General features: G+C 38.2%; 1 protein-coding gene across 9 annotated transcripts in view; it reads right to left on the bottom strand.

The window, feature by feature from the left end:
* LOC143892358 (uncharacterized) overlaps nucleotides 1-23408 on the bottom strand; it is a 54374-nt gene extending 30966 nt beyond the window's left edge. For 2 of the 9 annotated variants that reach the window (XM_077396925.1, XM_077396931.1), the window contains exons 1-3: nucleotides 23197-23408; nucleotides 12918-13140; nucleotides 5797-5935 (exon numbers count right to left, since the gene is read on the bottom strand). In XM_077396925.1, coding sequence (XP_077253040.1) covers nucleotides 5797-5935; nucleotides 12918-13034 — 256 coding nt within the window. In that variant the 5' untranslated portion in view covers nucleotides 13035-13140; nucleotides 23197-23408. The other 7 variants (XM_077396928.1, XR_013255481.1, XR_013255482.1 and 4 more) reach the window with 7 other exon arrangements.

The following is a 23408-nucleotide window of genomic DNA, read 5'->3' as shown; positions in this document are numbered from 1 at the left end:
TGGGAGGAATTCATTGAAATTTCGTTTCAGTGGAGATGGAAACGGAAACATTTCGGTTATTTCGGGGAAATTTAAAACCATGTTAATGCCACATCACTAATTGTAGCAGGGCTAAAAAGTAGTCCCTTTGATTCCATATCATCAATCGGGAGAGACCATATCATCAATTAGGAGAGAAACGAAAATGTGGCATCATCACTGTCACATGATCAATTGGGTGTGGAGCTAAAATTAGCCCAACTAATACCATATCATCAATTGTGAGTGGGGCTAAGGAGTAGCCCCACACATTCTTCTCATTTTTAAGTCATACGAAGATATTTGCATAGGAGGGACCAAAATCTCCTGTTTTCTACGACTTTTAAAAGAATTTAGAGGAATTTTTCGTTACCAAGATTTGGCCCCTTTTTTAGGCATGAAATGGTGGAATTTGGTTAAAGTTTCCAAGGAAGATATAAGAGGTATTGAAATACCTTTCGAAAGAGTCTTTATGGACCCAAAACAGAAGCCCAAGTGTTCATTTATGCACTTTGAAACAGGAAAACGAATTTTAACATAAAAGTTTAGAGAAGTGATATATCCGCCCCCTTTTTTTACTTGGGGCAGCCCCCTCTAGTGTGTTTATGACTACTCTTACACTAGAGGGGGCTGTCCCAAGTAAAAAAGGGGGGCAAATATATCATTTCCCAAAGTTTATCATGAGAAGTAGGGGATGAATTTTTTTTTCTTTTTTTTTATTTTTTTAGCTTGCATGACTTGTTAGTAATGTGTAAGCCCATCCCTTTATAAAATATCACTATCAACACGACATATAGGAATAATGTTGAAATAGGCAAAATCGAAGTTGAGATGCATCCAATCACCCGCACCAATGATGCCACCCCAAAACCTTCCAAACAGCAACCCATGGATAGTCCAACTTCGGCTCCTAAGCATACTAGAAATGGATATGATGTCAAATTATGAGATTTTCTAGGTTGGCACATATTTTTAAATGGAAGAATATCCTACAGATTGTATAAGTTGGCAGATTTGCAAAGGCTTTTGGTACATTTTCTGAAATGAAAAGCCAATCTTTAATGTTGCATGGATTCGGATTCGCGTGTCGGGATCCAACACGGATTCGAGGACTTGGATTCGGCAAGCCCCCCAAAAGTAGGATTCGGATTTGGTAATTTTTAAATAAAATAAAATTTTCAAAATTTAAAATTTAAATATGTATATACATGTGTGTGCACATAGGTATATACATTCATGAAAATTTTGAGCGTAGAGGGTTGTTGCGAGTTTTGTATTAAGAGAGTCGAAGGAGGAAGGGGTTGTGCATTGGGGTTTTTATTAAAAGAGTGAGTTGTGCTTTCATATAAAAAAAAGTTTAAGAAAACACATTTAAAGGGAAAATATACAGGATTCGCATTTTAAAAGAGAATGATGAATCGGATCCGCCCGAAAAAAAACAGGATTCGTGTGGAAAAGAGACAACGATGAATCGGATTCACCGGAAAAATAGGATTTGTGCGGGACACGGCAACGACAAGAATCCGGGTGTGTCCCACGTAAATCCATGTCCGACTCGCATGTGGAGACGTGTCGACACAGATTCGGCATAGGGGGCAAAGAATCCATGCAACATAGCCTATCTTGCATATTTGTTGAAATTGGATAAGGATTGACCTATCTTCTAGGTAAAATGAAGATTTACTTACTAAGATAGGATGAAGTGTTAATTATAAACAATCATACAAGAGAACACCTTTTCACAACTATGAGGATTTTGAATTTTTTGAGGCAAAACATATGAAGGATGGGGATATGTTGTAAGCTTGTAGATCATGATGGCGGTTGTTTTCCCTTCATGAGATCAACCTTTATTCCCTTGTTACCTCTAGTTGGACATCCATAATAGTATTTTTACTTCATCACATCAAGTTTGATTTGTTTCTTTTTCCTAATGTTGCAGGCTATGTAATATATGATCCCTGAAGGACATGATGGGATCTACCACTCATTGTGCTTCATTCACTTGTCGATAACCTCAAAAAAAAAAGCTCTCTGAATTGACTTTCATTCAGCATGGTCTCTACTATCTCTATTGTTAATGTTAGTTTAACGTCTTTAATAATCCATACTACTACTATAAGAGGTAGTAAATGTCATACATATTCAAATTACATTCTAAGATGGGTGATTCTAAAGGAGCCCAACAGGAGAGTATTTCAAGTACTTTTGCCTCTTCGTGACAACAATACATCCATGACAAAATGTTTTCAATAGCAACATAAGGCTACCACCACCATCTCTTGAAAATCCACATCCTTTTTTATATATTTCTTGTGGTCATTTTTACATCATTAAATACTTCCTTGTTTTAGCCGACCCCAACTAGTTTGGGACAAAGGCTTTGTTGAGTTGAGTTGAGTTGAGCAAATGCTTCCTTGTTTTCAAAAGTTTATAAGAGAATTCAATTTCCTTTTCTAAATGCTTAAATAGTAACCCTATTTATTTTAGCATTTATTCCTATTTGTTCTAATTTTCATGAATCTAAAGGATTCATTAGTCAACCCCATCTAGTTTGGGATAAAGGCTTAGTTGAGTTGAGTTGAGTTGAGTATTTATTCTAATTTACATTGAAATTATTTAATACATTCAAGGAAATCATGACTCATGACAGGAAGACAACTCTTAAAGCATGTTTTCCTGCTCAGTCAAATTTAGCAAACTCATTAGTTATTGGAACTTGAACCGTATATATGATCCATGGAATCATAGCCCACATGTCACCTTAAGAATTACCACTAACCCCAAAAGGCAATGAAAAACCCCATCATGAACAATCACCCAATCAGGACACTAGGCAAAACAGGCCCATCCCAATAAAAGATTCCCACCATGGAGATTTAGTGGGTGTTTGGATCGAGGAAAAGAAATTATTGAAAAAAAATCCCGAGGTCTAATAGGTTTGCAATTTTCCTTAAAAACAGGGAATATTGTTTATTTTGGAAAAAAAAATTCTATAAAAAGTGATTTCATGAAAGATATATGTTGATGCATCCAAACAGGCCCTTAGACTCATATTTAGAGAGATATTTGATTTGTAGAGAGATATTAAATGTTCCTTCTCCCATATTTTTAGAGTAGGAAACACTTCTGGACTTCCTTTGGCAAATTATGGCGTGTCTTGCACAAGGCTGATGGTTCGGCAACAACGAGGTTTCAAGTTACGGTTTCAGTATATGTTTCGGTTGTGATGGAAATGGAAACATGTCGGTTCACATGGAATTCGAGAAAATCTTGTCAAATTAGAGAAATGATGGACATTTAAGATGAAACTTTATGAGATGCTAGAATAAGCACAAACACGCAATAAAAACCAACATATACGCAAAAAAGCACCATAGTGGTTTAACAATACTGAAAACCTAATGGCATGCATTGTTGCACATGTCTAATAATTTAGTAAATATAACATTTCACATGCAATTCATATAAATATTTATTCATAATGCAATCACCACATTTCAGATGCAATTCATATAAATATAATTATGCAACACAAATTGGTATAGAATACTATAGAATACCACTAATACACTTACGACTTTGGTCTCACTATGCGTTTTCATTTTGGCATGTGTTTCAGTGGGGATGGAAACAGAAATATTTAGTCGTTTCATGTCAATTTCGGTAGGCATTTAGAACTGTTAACTTACCAACTTCTCTAAAAGCTTAAGCTGTTGGAGAAAGGCGTTATTTATCTTTTATGCTTTAACACTCCTCCGCATGTGTGGCCCACTTGGCAAACACGTGGCACATGTGGTCCCACTTTGGGCCGACCATCGCATGTGAATTTTTGCTATTCGGGAGGTTTGAACTCGAAACCTTTGGCTCTGATACCATGTTAACTTACCAACTTCTCTAAAAGCTTAAGCTGTTGGAGAAAGGCGTTATTTATCTTTTATGCTCTAACAAGAACTATTGGTAGGATATACCTATCTTATAGTTTTTATTTTATTTTCTTCTCTTTATTTGTATTGCCTCAGCTTGCTCCTACTAGTTGAGGTTTTCTTCATTTATGAGATCTCAATTGTTCAAAAAAAAAAGCAATTATAGATTCCAATTAATCTCTCCAGCAAAAAAAATGACTAGATCTTAAGTCTCTATTAGTAATAATGCAATAGTGTGATACATAATAAAGGCAACAAAAAAAAGATAGCAAGCATAAACTTGCCAACAAAAAATCTTAGATGAAAATATTTAACCTATCTTCCGTCAAAAATCAAGACTATATGCTAGTAGTTGATGTACAAAAAAAAAGAAAGAAAAAGGAAAAGTATAAAAAGCAACCTTACCACATCTAATAAACCAAAAAAAAAAAACCCAACTTCAAGTTAATAACTAAAAATCAATTATGGTAACTGTTAAATTTGGTTTTCCTACATTAACCACCATGTCACACAAGAATTATACAGGAGGTAAAGATCCCACAGCTTGCAGAATGTGCATGCAGCTTGGGTTTTGATATGGCCACAACCCCATGAATCATGGGATCTTAGGTCCCAAAAAAGGTCCATGAATTGGGGATTTTGGGTTGTTAGAATCCACATAAATAAGAGCTTTTTAGCAGCCAAAACCTAGGCTATTTTAGGCAGGCCAAAACCCCATCAATTAATGAGTTGGGGATTCCAGAACCCACCAATAAAGGCATTTTTAACTCTCAAAACCAGCTGAAGAAATGGGCTTAGGCCACTCAAAGAAAATGCACAGATCATAGGTTTCATGCTGCTCAAAAGCCAGTGAATTATCATTTGAGGCCGACCTAGAACACTTGCATAAGGGTCTCCATGCTATATCCAAACGGATTTGGGCTTCATGGAGAGAGAGAGAGAGAGAGAGAGAGAGAGAGAGAGAGAGAGAGAGAGATTTCCCAATATGACTGAATTCTCGCTTTGGTTGGAAATAGCTGAGGTCGAGATTCATCCTGATATCCAAAACTTTGTTTCAGGGGAAAGATTATTTGAGAGAGATAATAGAGGTGATTTGGGGTCCAGGGATATTTTTTCGACATGAAATGTGATAAAAGCATTTGCTTAAAAATTACACAAGGCAATCATTGAGTTGTCTGATTTGACTCCCTCTCACTCGGCTGAGTTCTTGCCCAAGATTGAGTTTATCCCTACCAATTCAATCAAAAAAATACTTTGACATGCCGAAGTAGATTAAATGTTGACCGCGTCAATCATTTAATCACCCGAGCCGACTACTTTTTACCTTGGCTGAGTTATAATCCGAACCCGAGTTCCTAAACACTGGTTAATAGACAGGAGATGGTTATACTGGGTAAAATAAGCACAAACAAATTTAAAAAGTGTGCTGGAGCTTTTAGTTATTAAGATGGGTGATTTGGGTTTATTAAATATGGTTAAGCGGGTTGTAATAATTTTACCTAAAAACATTTCCAAATGTTTTGAGAAGACAATGATAACAGAGATGAAATTTCATCAGCACCACTTTCTCATGGAATTAGAACATGACGCATTGCTAATATCTGTACATCAAACTCCATTTCCCCATGGAAGCATAAAATACAAAAGCATTACTGATATCTCTATTGTTAACAATTGTATAAAATACATAACAATACATAACATTAAATACATACATAACATTCAAAAAAACAATTGTATACAATACATAATATTATATACATAACATTAAATACATACATAGCATTAAATACATACATAACTTTCATATAAAAAAAAACGATTGTATACAATCCATAACATTAAATCCTACCATGGGGCAGCTTGGTTTTATCAAACAATCTGGGATTTCTCGTTTGTGCCACTGAATCATTCTTAGGTAGTTTCACAGTCCCCTTTGACCCTTCATCCGGGTGCTCTCTTTTTAATCGGCGACGCCTTTCTTCGCGCTCCTAAGGAATATATCACCAAAATGAGCAGCCAAATAGCAAGAAAGAGGAATCTAATTTACTTTAGCAAAAATTGATCTTCAAGCATTTCAGGAAAAAAGCATGAGCATTAAACAATGAAAACAAAGGTTCCGTCGGAAGGACATATCTCATCAATAGTGAAAGCATGGAAAAAGTAGTAACTAGCACAGTGTAAACTTCACAATTGTGGTTGCTCCGAAGATAGGATGTTCTACAGTGAGAGCATTTGAGTCAACAGAATGGTGGTAATTCAATATGATGCGTTTACAAAATCAAATAAAAGGTATCATTCAAAAAAAATCGACTAAAAGAGAGAAGTTACAACATCAAAGAAAAGAAGTTGCAGCATCAAAGAAAAGACTTGTTCCAGAAGTATAAAAAATATAAAATAGGGCCTACTAAATGTTTAAAAGTTCCTCACAAATGATGGGGTTAAAAAATAAAAAAGAAATGAGTAAAAAACGTACTTATAAACGATAGGGAAGACCACTAAAACAGTAGTCCTAAGTTTAAACCACATAGACACATGATAAAACTAACAAATTATTCATTACACCAGATGATTACCAATCACTTAACTCATGACACAATTAATGGAGAAAAAAGATTAATTAAAAAGTAAAAGACCCTATTTCAAAACAAAGTTCAGCATTAAAAATCATGTTTCTAAATTTCCTTGAAACTGAAATGAAACAACCTAAGTGTTTTGATTTCCACCCCCATCGAAACTCATACTGACCAAAACCGTAAGTGCATATATCACATTATTTTGGTCGATTGAAAATTTTAGTGAAGAATCTATAAAATCACAAAATGTACGAAAACATATGCAAATTATGAAAATTTAAGATAAACCTCAGGAAATGCTGGAAGAATAATTATTTATTTAACAATATGAAAAATAGTTATTAGATAATAATAAAATAATATTTAAAATCATAAAAAATCATAATGGACAAGAAAACTGTATAAATAACATTCACACTACCATTCCAAAAAAAAAAAAAAAAGATTCACACTATTGTAAATTTGTAGTGTTACATACTTAGCTTTATGATATTATAACTAATTTTCTGTATTTTTATAGAAAATTTTAAAATCATTAAATATGTAAAAAAATTAACAAAATCAAGGCATGTGCAGATTTCGCCATGCTATGTTATCCATAAAATTTATGTTGTCTTTTCTCACTATTTACTAATTTTATGATACCTTTTTTTTTTAAATGTTAAAAACCACTTCAAAAAGAAACAATATTTTATGGGCAGTGATAAATTGAAGCCCAAATATCTTAAATCGACCCCCAATGTGTCTTTCTCTCTCCTCTTTCTCTCTCTAACCCAGAGGAGAGAGAAAGACACATAGGGGGTCAATTTATCACTCCCCTATTTTATTTGCCAATTAGCGTACTATTGGTATACTATACCAACATGTGTTACATAATTATATTTATATAAATTGCTAGTGAACTGTTGTGTATAAATATTATGTCTACATATACATAGGGAAATGTTACCAGCACAACCATGTTTTAATAATTGCGCAAATGCAGCTTCTCTTTTCATTTTTAATTACTTGTCAGAGCTTTTTGGGAACGGTAATGACCTTTGATAGCTCGTTAAATAATAAAAGATAAGATCTATTGTGCAAATATCAAAACATGGTTGTGCCGATAACATTTCCCTATATATATATATATAGGGCTCACTTTTTTTTATCCATCAGACCATCTGGTCCGTCAACCAGATATAGGGTGAGCCCACATTGTTCGGGTGATCCAAACCATTCATCTGATGGGCCCTGACATAGATATGGTGTGTCGAAAAAACATCTCTATAGGATCATCCTAACCCTTCGATTTGTGGAGGTTAAAATGGATGGGTTAGTGGATGTTTAAACCCGTCCATTTGTACCTCCACAAATCGAATAGGATGATCCTATGGGGATGATATTTTGGGCTATAGCCTAAATAGGTTGTGCCCCAAAAATCATATCCATAGGTTGATCCTAACCCTCCGATCTATGAAGGAATGAATATTAGAGGGTTGATCCTAACCCTCTATAGATCGGAGGGTTAGGCTCAACCTATGGATATGATTTTTGGGGCACAACCTATTTAGCTTGTGGCCCATCTAATGGACGGTTTGGATCATCCTATGGTGCGGACCACACCATACTTTTTAATAGAGTGAGGAGTGCAATCATCAAAATACAGGAGTGCTCCTATATATATATAGACACATGCACAAATACTGGCATGGGTTACATAATTATATTTATATGAAATTTGGGTGAAATGTGGCATATGTATTATGTACAAATATAAGAATTACATGTGAAATGAGATATATACTTATATAATTATATTTATATGAAATTCAGGTAAAATGTGGCATATGTATTATGTATAAATATTTATAAGAATTACATGTGAAATATGGTACGTACTGAATTCTCTGACATGAGCAACAATGCATGTCACAAGGTGATTGATGTTTTTTTTTTTTTGAAATGGTATTCGTAGCCAATAATATTAATATAAAGGACCGAGATGGTCAATATACAACGAGAGAAAGAGAGTACAATAGGGAGCAATAATAAGAAAAGAGAAAATCACGCAAGAGAGAGTCATAAACGGCTAGAGAATCCTTGAAGACTCCATCTCTAGCTAAACTATCAGCCACCTGATTAGCAAATCGCCGAACATGATTAAACACGACCTCCATGGACCTCACCCAATCAAGCATCTCATAAAAAAAACCTATCAAATCTCCAAGGAGGTTTGATTGAACCTTTTAGCCAACTAATGACATTAGATGAATCTCCTTCAACCACTAAATTTTGGATGTTGTTTTTCTTCACCAGCTCCATACCTTGGTGTATTGCTCGCACCTCTGCCTCTAAAGCATCAGCCATCCCAATAGGCCCTGCAAAACAGAGCACCACTCCAAGCTCATTTCTGACAACACCTCCAATTCCTGCATGACCAGAATTCCCAAAAGCTAGATCCATCAAAGTTAAGCTTTAAGGAACCTAGCGGAGGGGGAATCCAATCTTAAACATTTATTTGTTTCCTTTCCACACTAACACAAATATTCCTCCACCTTTCCCACAGGTCGTAGGCAGACACAAACTTGAATAAAGGGAGGGATTTTACCAAAGAAATAGTTAATGCAATCACTTTGACGAAAAGGTATGACAAGCTCTTGGATTTACCTTTAAACAACCTAGCATTTCATTCCTTCCAAATGACCCATAGAGTGGCAAAGAAAGAAACATACCATAGAATTTTATTTATTTTTTTGAAGGAAACATACCATAGAATTTTGCCTCTTTCTTTCCACGGATGAGCCGCCCACCCTGGCAATAAATCTAGGAGAGATGCAGGAAAAAACTCAAAGATATGCCGAATCTTCTTATCAACTTACCCCATATGACTCTAGCAAACTTGCAATGTATGAATAAATGATTGGATGTTTCCCTGCCTCTATACAGAGAGCGCAATAATCAATGATAAGAATCTTCCTCTTTCTAAGGAAGTCTACCATCTGGATTCTTTCCTTAAGGGGGGCCATCCAAATGTGCTAACTCTAGGAGGGATCGGGAAAGTCCACACTCTGGCCACCTTGAAGGACACTGGACTAGTCACTTGATGATGATAGAAGGACTTGACTGTAAATTCTCCAGATGTATTACAGATCCAAACTCTTTTGTCGTCCCCATCTTGCTTTATGTAGCCCCCCTCAAGTAAATCTAGAAATTCATCCACGGAAGGTAGCTCACAGTCAAAGAAATTCCTTCTGAATTTCGGATTCCAAACTATGCTGCCATTACATCTTTCCATATTTTCCTTTACAAAGCTGTCCTTATCCAGATACACCACGAATAGATCTGCAAACATTTCTTAAAGGGGTATAACCGAGCACCAAACATCATGCCCAAAACGGATTCTATAACCGCCATAAACCCTGAACTTAACTCCATCAGAGAACAAGTAGTTGAATTCATGATATCTCTCCAAATGGATACTCCTTTGAATTTAAAGCTGTCACTTGGATACCAATTCCCCGGAGTAGCCCCATACTTTCAATTACTCACCAAAAGATAAGAAGCTTCCTTGCCAAATCTCCATAGCCATTTACCAACAATGCAATGTTTATTTCCTTGACTCTCCTTATACCTAAACCTTCACCTTTAGTTGTCTTACACACTTCCAAGTTCCAACCACTTTACTAATGGAATACCATGTTTGTCATCAGTGCCCCCCCCCCCCCCCCCCCTAGAAGCCGCATTTGAATTAGCTCAATTCTTTTCACTACCGCTACCGGGCATTTAAAAATCGACATTTCATAAATCGGAATATTGGCCAACACAACTTTAATGAGAGTAACTCTTCCCCCTCTAGACACCATATTTCTCTTCCATGTATCCAACCTTTTTTCCACCCTTTCCAAAATGTGACCCCATTGACATTTTTTAGCTTTTCCAATTCCAAGGAGTCCAAGATAAGAGGTGGGGAGGGAATCCTCTTTACAACCCAAGATACTAACAAGCCCTTGAATGAGACCTTCCTCTTTACAACCCAAGATACTAACAAGCCCTTGAATGAGACCTTCCTCCAAATGAATCCCAGAGCATGGACTTGTGAAAATTGGACCTTTGGCCCACTATTGCTTCATAACAGCGCAAAACCGCCTTCGTGTTCAGCACTTTCAATAAGTCAGAAGAACTAAACAAAATGGTATCATCGGCAAAATGCAATAGGGTAAGTTCCACTCCACCCTCTCCAATCTTAAAGCCTTCAATTAAACCACAAGACTTACCTTTCTCTAGAAGCCTGCTAACTTGCTAAGAGTTTCTGCCACAACAACAAAGAGAGAAGGAGACAACGGGTCACCATGCCTCAGACCCCTTGAAGCTTTGAAAAAACCTTTCGGAGAGCCATTGATAAGAACAGAGAACCAAGCTGAAGACATGCACCTTGAAATCCAAGACCTCCATTTTGAACCAAAACCCATTCTATACATGAGATAATCCAAACACTTCCACTAACCCTGTCATATGCTTTTCCGTGTCTAATTTGCACATAATACCACTAAGCCCCACCTAGTGATGATGATCAACCACGTAATTCGCTATCAATGAGCAATCAAGAATCTGCCTCTCACTAATAAAAGCACTTTCGCTACCCAAAATGATGGATGGGAGAACCTTCCTTAATCTTTCAGCTAGCACCTTTGCAAGAATCTTATACAAACTCCCCACCAAACTAATGGGACGGAAATCATACACAGATGATGCACCCACCACCTTAGGAATCAAGGCAATGAAGGTAGCACCTATACTAGGACGCGGGGCTCCATACCTCCCTGGCCAGCTTGCAATGCATAAAGATGTGATCCACCGACTCCCCTGCGTCTATGTATAGTGCAAAAATGGTCGATGATCAGCATTTCCCGCTTGCACAGGAAGTCAACAGTCTGTATCCTCTCCCCCCGAGTAGAGCAGGCCAACCGAAGGTACAGACTCTAGGTGGAGCCTGGATGGTAAACACTTTAGCTATTCTGGAAGACGCAGGATGGTCCACACTTCGCACTTCGGCGACTCGATGTTAGCCCTATCAAGTCGATCAAAAACTCCTTTTACTCACCCGAGTCAATAAAAACTAGCAGCATCAATCATTGACTCACCCGAGCTGACTAGGCTTTAATTTGGGTGAGTTCTTGTGTGAGCACTTTTTTAAAAATACTGTTCTGCGATCAATTACTAGTAAACTACCAAAGATAATAAACCTAAACGTACCTGAAATGCATATAAAAGATATATAAACAGACGATGGGTACCAAAAACATCAAATGTACCTGAATCGTACTAAAAATGCATAGAAGCTAAAAGAAGAAATTTTCATTATAGAACAGCCAAGTGGGTATCCCTGTACCAATTGTTGGAAAAAAAACATAGAATGTACCTAAAGCATACTAAAAAAAAATGCATAGAAACCAAAAGAAAACATTTTAAGATGCAAGAAATGGGCCCATTTTCACTATAGAACACCCAAGTCGTCATTCCTAGACCAATTATTGGAAACTATGCTCCTAATCTTAATGCACATGAATTTCTAACTCGTTCACACTAAAGTTGAGCATAACAAAAAATTCAAAGAGAACCCTACATGAAAACAACAGGGACAGCTCAAAATCCCAAGCAAGTCAAACCAAACATATGGGAAACCATCTAGGCTGAGGCCAGAATATGAGGTGAGAAAGGGCTCAAAATCAAAGTCATCCGTGACAAGTGAGAAATGAACAGCTGGCAATGTTGCAGTTCTGTTCATAGGCAATCTCCACTCCCTTGAAACCTTGACAAGATTTGTTGTTCAATGCCTAATGTCAAGAAAACTAGACCAGATTGCTGTTTTCTTCAGGTTGACTCGTAATTTAAAAATGATCGATTACTTTTATTTGCTCAATTTAATGAATCTGCATTTGAATAATAAAACTAGCACCAAACCAGCAAACTCAAGCAGCAAACAATGTAATGAACAGAAGTCAAAACTTGAGCAATTTTCCTAACATTCGCCTGCTTGCTGACAATAAACCAAATATAAATGCTTGTGCCAGAATACCCTGTAATAAGAACATAAATAATAGATCTATATTTATGAAAGATATTCCCTTTACAATAATGACGGATGAAAAACCATCAACAGCTAATTTTCGTTTAAGACATTGTTGATACACAGAAACAAGTCATCACCTTCTTGTCTTCTATTGGAAAATGTGCTAATTTCATGATAAAGAACAAGATGAGCAAATGACGCACAAAAATATAAAATCTGAATAAGGGAAAAGGCATAAGAATATTTGACCACAGTTTCTTTGGCCTCACCCCCTACACAATTAATCAATAAATTTTCTACTCCTAAGCAAAAAATATGCTAGAGTAGAAGAAAGAGAAGAGGTACTCTACGATAGATTTCCACAGATGTTTCTGTGTTTCCGTCTACGGTAGTTTCTTCTTCAAAAGTCTCTTCCTCATCTTCAGGCAAAGGCGAGGCATTCAAATCCATGGAGACGATCATTCAGCATCAACCAAGCCACATTAGCGGATGTATAAATCTTTGGGTCCCTCGATGAAGCTTTTTTAATCCAAAAAACGTTACTTTAGCAAAGAAACTGAACTTCAACCTATACAGTACAATAAATTAAATACAATCTAAGCACTAAATTTAACCAAAGAAATAGGAGAAGACCTAATAAGATAAACACCAAGCATTGGTACACAAAAATAGGCACTAAAATGGGGCCAAAATAAGTAATATAATATAGCTTAGTCAGTAAATAAGAAATAGTATCCTCTACAGGCATGCAAACCCATTTACATTTCATATAGCCATGAAAATATCCCTTAACCAAAAGGTTCCCTAACAAATGGGAGAATTTCAAAGAATGAATTAGATCCATGGTGGTGTGAGCAAAAATCCCAGCAAACAATAGAAGGCCAAACTAAGCGCACAATTAACGTCAGAGCACAAACAAGAAGTAGTAAATGGAAAACTACAACGATATCTTCCAATTGACTAGCAAATAATCATCCCCATACTAACGCATAGATTAAACAATCTGAAAATGCTTTGCTGAAACTGAAATTGAAATTTCTGCCGAAATACGGCAATAAAAAAAGTATTATTTTATTCTTTCCAAAATTTCATCTGAAATTCCCTAAATTTCGGAATAATACTATATTTAAAAAAAATCAATTTCTCAAAATTTCAGACTGAAATTTTGGATTTTGGATGAAATTTAAAACCATGCTTGTACGTAGTGGGTATGTTTTTGGGTATAGAGGCAAGGCGGCATGTCCCCCTCTTTTAACTCGCTTCATTCATTAATAAAATTTAACGCGTTGTCCATGGTTCCTAGATAAATTCCGATTTAAAAAAACAGTTGGCTCTATCTAACTTAAATCATTAACACTACCCATCATGTTGGTGCGTCAAAGTCATCAATGCCCAAAGTGGAACAAATAATCCCAAATTGGCAACGGGCAAGAGCTTTAATAAAAATGTCGTCCAATTGGTCTTTGGACTGCACATACAGTGTCAATTGCTATAGCATTGACATCCTAATGGTATTGAAGAACCTTGCTGATCATCTCCTTGGCTCTGTGCAACTCCTTGCCTTGGTGCGTCAAAGTCATCAATGCCCAAGATGGAACAAATAATCCCGAATTGGCATCGGGCAAGAGCTTTAATAAATATGTCTGCCAATTGGTCTTTGGACTGCACATACAGTGTCAATTCATATAGCATTGGAGTCCTAATGGTATTGAAGAATCTTGCTGATCATATCCTTGGCTCTGTACAATTCCTTGCCTTGTCATTAGCACTACAAATGACGTAAGCCCAAAACATTTAAATGTATCTTGTTTGCACTAGTCATATGATGCCTCCTTAGAATAATACCCCTTGTTACTCTCCGTCTTGCTGGCTCACTTTGGCCACTCAAGGAATTTTTTTACTTTGGCTTGCAAGAAAAAACAGCCCTCTTACCGAACCGTCAAACGACTCAAACCTACTGATTGTTGTCAAAGCCTACAACAAGTCCAATGCAACATATTTTTGGAGTTCTTGCTTATCATGGAATTGCAACCCATCCACAAAGAAGAGTTTCTTTTTCGAACGAGTGAAATATATTAATAAATCAATATGAAACAAGGCCAAAGCATTCCCACATGGGAATCAACTACAAAAAAAAACAAAGCATGCCAAACAAACAATTATGTGCAAGAACTACCAAAATTGGCAATTTGCACGACCATACCCTTCCCGATGAATATGAGAAAAAGAACACTCCAAAAACTAGGGGTGCAACTCGGGTCGGGTTCAACCCGAACCCGACGGGATCAACCCGATTTTTGGGCGGGTTGGTTTGAATTTTTTCAGGTTGGGTGGGGTTGCGGGTTGGGAACTTACAACTAGACAGAAAATCAGGTTGGGTCGGGTTGGGGTATCAGGCAACCCAACCTGAATTGTAACCTGACCATTTTCTGCTAAGTTTTTTTATTTATTTTTTTCAAATTTTAGTAATATTTATGGTTTTAGACTTTTAGTCTTTTACTTTTGGACTTAATAGTTAAAAATTTTGGGGAAAGTCACAAATACCACTCGACTCTTTCTGTTTTTCCCCAAAAATGAGAAAATGAAACCCTAAAATGTATAAGTACAAGTGGGGCCAACATAGTTAGATGGTCTAAACACGATTCAATATGGAAATCAGGTCGGGTTGGGTTGGGTCGGGTTGAGGAAATTGTTCCTCGGGTTGGGTTGGGTTGGGTTGGGTTGGGTTGGGTTGGGTTGGGCTCGACCCGACCTGAGTTGCATCCCTACCAAAAACTAAACAATACCCTTCATGTCCTTGAATACGCGCCAAAATCCCCAAGGGGGCATGATTACTCCTTGAACCACCTGACCTGATAATGTGAAGCTTTGATCCAAACTATCGAGGGATTAGCTAACCCCCATTCCAAGCAATAAGGACCTCTGCCAAATCTGCGTCGCAATTGTTGTAAGGACCTGAATGTCAAAATCACACGTCCAATAGTAGGATTAGTAAACACTCCCCCAAAATCGGCAACTCGATAATTCACCCTAACCCTACTCCCTATTAAGCTGCTTGTCATGCCATAAAAATTAATCTCAATCCATCCAACTTAAGGAGGAAGCCATGTATTCGGATTGATAAGAGGCAACGATTAGTGTGGGGGTAGGAGGGGTAATTAGAAATGATGGCAATCCAATCATATATATTGTCATGTAATAATAAAAAAAGGGTGGCCCAGTGCACAAGGCTTCCGCCATTGCGAGGTCTAGGGAGGGCTAGATGTACGTTGTCAAACATGTAATAATATAGTAGCGATTTTCAATCTGTTTAAAATTTTAATAATTATCCAATTAATGATGCAGCCCAAGTTATTCTTTTTGCCATTAGAAATGTGATCATTTCTTTCGTTCCAAATGGTTCAAATGGTACATGGGAATAAAAACTTCCAAGGGCAAGCCAATCACTTATTACACACTAGCTTATTCCCCGAAGACCAAATAGAGCCAACGGATGACAACTCTGATTATGGTAGAAGAACTTTGAACAAACCGAAGAAGAAGCTTCAAATGTTTACCACCCTAGACATTGAATAAAGATATGCGACGATCTCCCCATACGATCCATAGAAACAATAGTCCAAGTAATCAGAGGCAAGGTTTTAAATTTCAGTTTCAGTTTCGGTTTCAGTCACCACATAAACGGAAAAGTTTAGATTTCAGTTCGAAATTTTGGCGGAAATCTGTAGAATCACGGAAACATATGTAAATGATAAAATCTAAAGACAAAACTTCTGGAAATGCAAGAATAAGTGCAAAATACACACTTAGAAACCATCACACAAGCAAGACAACCATCCATAATGAATACATCAAACAGCTAGTGACATGCACTATCGCGCATGCTTGATAATTTAATACATATCAAATTTAACATGTAATTCAAATAAATATCTATACGTAATACATGCAGCACATTTCGCGTGTAATTCATAGAAATATAATTATGTAATGCATGCTGGTATAGTATACAACTATTACACTTTCGACTTTGGTTTATGCATTTTGGTTGTTTCAATTTCAGTTTCACTGGGGATGGAAACGGAAACATTTCGGTCATGTTGGGTCGATTTCGGTGGAAATTTAAAACCACGATCAGAGGTATTTCTTTTATTTGGCCAGTTCCTAATGAGAACCTTATCCTGCATTCGCACGCCGGAGATAGGAGATAGCACTTGGGGATGCTTTGATTCCAAATGATCAATTCATTAGGATAAATAGTGGCCAGTTAGCTAGTCCGATAGGTCAAGAAATTCAGCAGAAATTTTGAGGAAGGCACCAAGAGTGATGATCACAGTAGCGGGCTAAGTTGTATAGGTAGTTAGCGACAGATGCCATCTGGGTCGATAGCTCTTGCACAAAGGAATAGGTAATGCCTAAGCAAATAATTTCCAAAGAGAGTCCATCAAGAGCCCATCTTCCAGTCGGAGGCATTTGCCCTTCTATCCATGTTTGGAGAATAAGACTTTAGACAACATTTGGAGTCTGACATTCTTGATACCAAGACCACCAGCCGATTTGGGCATTCAAACTTTCTGCTAGTTTATTAAGATGCAAAATCCTAAATGAAATTGCCATTCAGATATAGAGCAATTGGATTCTCTCAATTCTTCCTACAATTGAGGTCGGCATCCTAAACATAAATAAAAAAATATTTAAATGCTCGATAGAGAAGCTTTAAGCAAGGTCATTCGGCTTGGAAAGGAAAGGTATTTTCTTTTCTAGCTCTCAAGTTTAGATTCTATTCTTTCAACTATTGGATCCAATTATCAGGGTAGAGATTACCTCTCTACCACCCTCAGATACTTTAAAGGAAGAGGAGCTATCTTACAATTTAAAAGTGATACAATGTCAATCATAATTGATTCATCAACGTTGATGCCACTAATTGATTTATGTCTATCAAGTCTTTGTCCAGTAATCTCTTCATTGATAATGATCAAAGCATTGATCTTCAGGTCTTGGGATATGATCTATGTCTCAAATATCGTTCTTCGGAATTTCTCGGCAAGGGAAAATCTCAAGATTTATTAACTTTTTTTGTTTTTTTCAGGTTTATATCAGAGAAAAAACAGCCAAAGTGTATTTCATCCATTCAAGAAAAAACAAGTGAAACTTGAAAATTGAAATCAAAGAAAAGTTTCTAATAACTTTCCGAATAGCTTTTTTTTAATGATTAGGAATTTTATTGAAAAAGATGAAAGAGGGATGCTTGCGACCACGTCACCACGGTGGTCATGGTCAATAGAAATGAAATGCAAATAACAAGATAAGGAATCACTAAAAACAAAACCCTCAGTGGGTAGGATATCAAATAGCTCAAGGCTCTCTATAGCTACGACTTCCCTCGCTAACCTTTTGGCTTCTGCATTAGCCGCTGCCCGCCGGCCTTCTACCATGATGGAAACAAAAAGAAGAAGCCGACACTTGCTCCTGAATCTCGTCTATCCAGGAACCAAATCTCCATGAATGAGGGTGACTACCCTTTAACCACCTGATAACATTGGTGGAATCTCCCTCTACTACAGTGCATTCTAGGAGACTGTTGTCAAGTATCCTGATCCCCTAAAGAACCTCTATGATCTCCGCTTCATTTCAATCTGTGATCCCAATCGGACCTCGTCGCTCCAAACTCATCTTGAAGCAAACCTCCCACTCCTTCAAAACCGGGATTCCCCATGTCCGATCCGTCAAAGTTTAGTTTCAACCACCTAAGCTAAGTGGCTCCCAATCCACACCTGTTCATTGCTGCCACAGACCTCTCTCCACTCGTGTCAAAGTTCATAGGCCGACACAAATCTAAGGATGGGAATAGGAAATAGTAACAGAGAACCTTTAAAAAGATAAATTGATAAGTTTTAACCATCCCCTTGAATACCCGAGAGTTCCACTCCTTCCATAATACCCATATATTCGCAGCTGGAGAAACATCCCATAAGATCTTTCTTTCTTTCCACCAAGGTACAAAAGACCACCCCTCTAATAGATTAATGAGTCTTGCAGGGGAAACCCACGATATGCCGAATCTATTCAAGATTTTATTCCACATCTCTCTAGCCAGCTTGTAATGGAGGAACATGTGATCCACTGACTCTCTTGCCTCCACACATAATGCGCAGTGGCCTGTGATTAGCATTTGCGGGTCGAGCAATTGCTCCCCTAAGAATTTTGTCAAGGAAAGTTGCCTGCCCAAAACCAAAAAAAAAAGGTTGTCTGCCCAAAAGCACAAACAATGGACGGGGCTGGGATGCTCCACACTCTAGCAAGAAGCAGGGATGTGGAGCAAGGTGTCACTTGATGAATAAATGATTTGACAATAAATACCCTAGAGGAATTCCATATCCAAACCCTCTTGTCCTCTCCAGTCCTCTTTATTTAGCAAGCCCCCAATACCTCAAGTAGTCCAGCCACTCTACCCAATTCTCAGTCAAAAAAGTTCATTCTGAAGTTTGTTTCCCATGATGTCATGTTTTCTGACCACTCAAAACAATCCTTGTCAAATATGTACGTATCTTTTTTTTAAATGGTAACTATAGCCTCTAAATCCTTGTCAAATATGTACACCTATCTACAACCACTACAAATAAATCCGGAAACATCTCCATGAGTGGGGCCTCCTAACACCACTTGTTGTACCCAAACTTTATTTTGTCTCCCATATAGACTCTAAATCGGATCCCTTCCATGAACTTCTTGTTTTTGCCTCAAGATCTCCATACTGTCAATCCACTATGGTTGACGAGTGTCGCATGTCGACACGGACACAAAGTGTCAGACACGGCAAACTCCCAAAATTTACAAAAGGGGACACAGCTAAAATAGAAAGAAAATATAATCATGTTCTGCGGACACAGATTTGTGTGCCGAGTTTCGGCACGGATATGAGGTATCTAGCATGGCAACCCCTAAGAAACTAGAAATAGTGGCACACACATATATACGTACATACATATAAAGTTACTGACACTTCTAACCATACATTTAAAAGTGTCTAAAGGAGTGTCGATACAGGTGTCGTGTCGCGTGTCTCAGCAATGAATTCAAAGTTTCGGCTAAATCATAGTTTTTTTTTCCACCTGCTCACTAAAGCAAACCTAGATATGATGATGGGAAGGGATAAATTCTGCAGACCGGTAAATTGGTCAGCCCATCAACTTCTTCATCCGATATGTTTTTTTTTATGACATAGGGTATCCCCACCCCATTTTAAGGTGGGACTAATCCCTATGGATGCACGCAATCACCCGTAAACAATGCGCATCGGGTTGACTACAGGGGGATTCGAGCGCTCGTCACTGGGGAGCATATCCATGACTTTAAGCCAAAGAGCCACACCCGTTCGGGTTTCTTCATCCGATATGTTAATACCCAATATTCTTGATTCATTGAAGTTTGATCTTTGACCTAACATCGTCTCATAGCATCGAAGAAAGGGTCTCTGTAATTCTAACAAATAAAAAGATAGAAAGGGGATCACCCAATCTTAATCCTCTGGTTGACTTGAAGAAGCATTTAGGGGGAACCATTCAATAGGATTGAGAACCAAGCTGAAGACACACAGTTCTTAATACATGCCTACCAACTCAACTCAACTCAACTAAGCCCACCATCAGAGATCAAATCCCATTATTCCTAGAAGGTAATCGAGATGATCTCATTCTACCTGGTCATACACTATTTTCACGTCCAACTTGCATACAATTCCCCTCTCCTCGTTCTTAAAGCAGTAGTCTACAAGCACATTTGCCATCAAGGCACAGTATAGAAATTGCCTCTTTTCAACAGATGTTGATTGATTACTAGATATTATATTTGGAAGTACCTGTTTTAACTGCTCCGCCAACAACTTCGCCAGCAGGCACCGCACTAGACTAATTGATTGATAGTCCGTGACATTCAATGCTTCTATTACTTTTAGGGTCAAAGCAATAAAAGCAGTCCCAGTTCCTCTATCTAGCTCTAGACCATTATAGAACCTCCTTGAAAAATTTTGCAATAACATCTTTAACAAAATTCCAAAATCCATCCGGCCCGGGGCTCAGTCTCTTCGCAGTGCAAATAGACCTGATCTTATCACCTCTTCATTAAACGGTTTCTTGATGAAGGCGCTTTCTTTCCTCCAATCTGCTAAGCATCGCCCCATATGATTTTGGACGAGACACGCCCTCAGATGAGTATAGGCCCTTGCAGAAATCTACAATTTCCTTTACTATCACTTCCTTGTCCTCTCTTAGCCAACGATCAACTTGTGGGATAGTCATGCGACTACCACGTCTCCTCGCACTAGCAATCCCATGTAAGTATGTCGTATTTTTATTTCCTTGAGCCATCAAACTCTGGAATTTTGCCTCCACGATATCTCTTCCTGTAATATCATACGATTTTATACTCCTCTTTTAAGGACCCCATCTCCTCCAGCTCCGCTGAGCTAGCACATCCCCTCTCATCTACTCTAGTGATTTCCTTGTTTTTAGCTTACATGCATGTCTTTCTTTCGGCCCCCTCTTTTTGCCTAACATGATTCTACTTGTTCAACTTCTTTTTATATAGCATATTTTTTTACCAATCATCACATCTGCTGGTCCTGAAATTGAAACTTCACTCCACCAATTACTCAGTCTTTCCACCATCTTGGGAGTCTCCAGCCAAGCTAACTCGAATAAAAAAAGGATATGGCCCTACGACTCAAGCCTAGAATCCAGAAGCAAAGGGCAATGATTGGAGGTAGTATGAGGCAAAGCCAACTGGCAAAATTCAGGGAGCAAGGACAACCAAAGGGGCCGTATAATCAGTCAATTCTACTCTTACTGGAATTTCTCTCCGAGGTAAATTGAGCCCCACACATTGGGAGGTCAATAAGATTATTCTTGCTGATAAAATCCAAGAAAAGCCTTCATATATTGATTGGCTCTGGTACACTCTACCCATTCCTCAATCAATTCAATCTCATTAAAGTCTCCCCCTATGCACCACGAGTTTGAGAATTTTTGCCCCACCTCATCCAACTAGGCCAATAGCAATCTACAATCCATTCTCTGAATAGGCCCACACACTCTTGAAAGGATCCATAATTCCATACTGACAGGTCAGCTACCTTCTTACTCAAGGTGGCAAACAGGGACGGCCTCCACGGCTTGCGGGCCAGGCACGATTTGGCCACGGACCGTGCCGTGCCGGCACGAATAAGCCTAAGGTTAGGCACAGCACGGCCCACGGCCCGTGCCGGGCCAGGGCGCTTCTCTTGCCGGGCCGTTCCGTGCCGCGTGCCTAAACTCTCAGCCCAGCACCGCCCACGCACTGTAGCAATTCCTGCCGTGCCGGCATGGCCCACGGCGAGCTGTGACCGGGCGGGCCGCAGGCCGGCACGGCCAAATCTCCACCTTGAGTTCTTACAATCAATACCGACCGAGTACCTGTTGATAAAGCTCACGATCAGCTCAGAGATCATGTAAGCCCAGCAGACAATAACCCAACTTGCAAATCCAACTGTATCTATAGTCGCAAAATCCCAAGAAGACTTGCCTCCCAGGCCTTTTAACACCGCTCGAGACATGTTGTCCATTCCTGACTCTGGTTTGTATTTTGTCATCAATTGATTAACATGGGCCTTTTTTCCAGCGAACCCAGCCCTCTTACGCTATAGGATAAGATCTTCATGATGAAAACTATTGGCGTGGATTCCCCCATGGGACGGGCCCTACTGATATGACCGCTGCCTCTTGCTTTAATGCAAAAACCCAGTCATAATTCACTAACGAATGAAGTCAGACCATCTCCCCAATCATTCTTCTTGAAGCCTCCAATCTTGAGGCCTCTGAGGGGTCTTTCATCTGCATTTCCCTTGATTCATCCTGAAGAACTAACCGCCTTAGATTGTCTTCCATGCCCTCATAGGATAACCCTAATTTTGCTCATTTCCATGGTATGGTTCACGAATCGGATTGGGACCTACAAGATTTATTCGTGAACTTTTAGAACCGTGATTTAAAAAAAGATAAAAAAAATTGCTAGTGTCTTAAGCAAATGGTCTTCCCATCGGTTACTGGAGTAGCCCCTATAGAGAATCAAGATAAAATAACTCAACTGAAGTGAAACTTTCACAAAAAATAATTAACTGAAATAACTAATACAAAGAGTGGGACCAGAGAATTTTGTCAGGCAAATAATACGTTCACCCCTTTGTTTAGTTGGGACAGCCCCCTCTAATGTAAAAGAGTAGTCATAAATACACTATACGATAAACAAAGCAGCGCCCTAACATACAACCTTAAAACAAGAAAAAAAAACCTTACTCATACCGAAGAATACCTAGACTTGATCTCTCGATAGAGAGAAACCCTAATCCATGCATAAATCGAGATATCAAATAAATCTGCAGAAAGAAAACCTAACTACGAACGCCGAATGCCCAGAGTTGGTCTCTCAAAAGAAACCCTAATCCATACATAAATCGAGATATCAAATCCCACTCCAATCCAAGGGTTAAAAACATGAGATCAACAAGAATAACACTAATGATAACCTTTACATACGAAAATCCATTAGAGAAAAAGGAGGGATCACAGTAATTGAAATAGGAACTGACCTGATGACGAAAAACACGATCTATGGTGTTCGACTCTCTGTTCGTTCCTTCTTTCTCCTTTTTCTTTTACGCTTCCTCTTTTTATATTATACTAATATTGGCACACCCGTGCTTTAATAGTTGCGAAAACTTCTTGTAGGCTGATTCAAACCCCTTATAACGTGTTTTGCCCGGCAGACTTTTAACGCTTTTTTACGTCAAATCACGTTATC

The sequence above is a fragment of the Tasmannia lanceolata genome, unplaced genomic scaffold (assembly GCF_043159265.1).
Source record: "Tasmannia lanceolata isolate RefF3 unplaced genomic scaffold, GAP_Taslan_0.1 ptg000015l, whole genome shotgun sequence".
NCBI lineage: Eukaryota > Viridiplantae > Streptophyta > Magnoliopsida > Canellales > Winteraceae > Tasmannia > Tasmannia lanceolata.
Note: the sequence above shows the minus strand (reverse complement) of the source record. Positions and strands in the feature narration are given on the sequence as shown.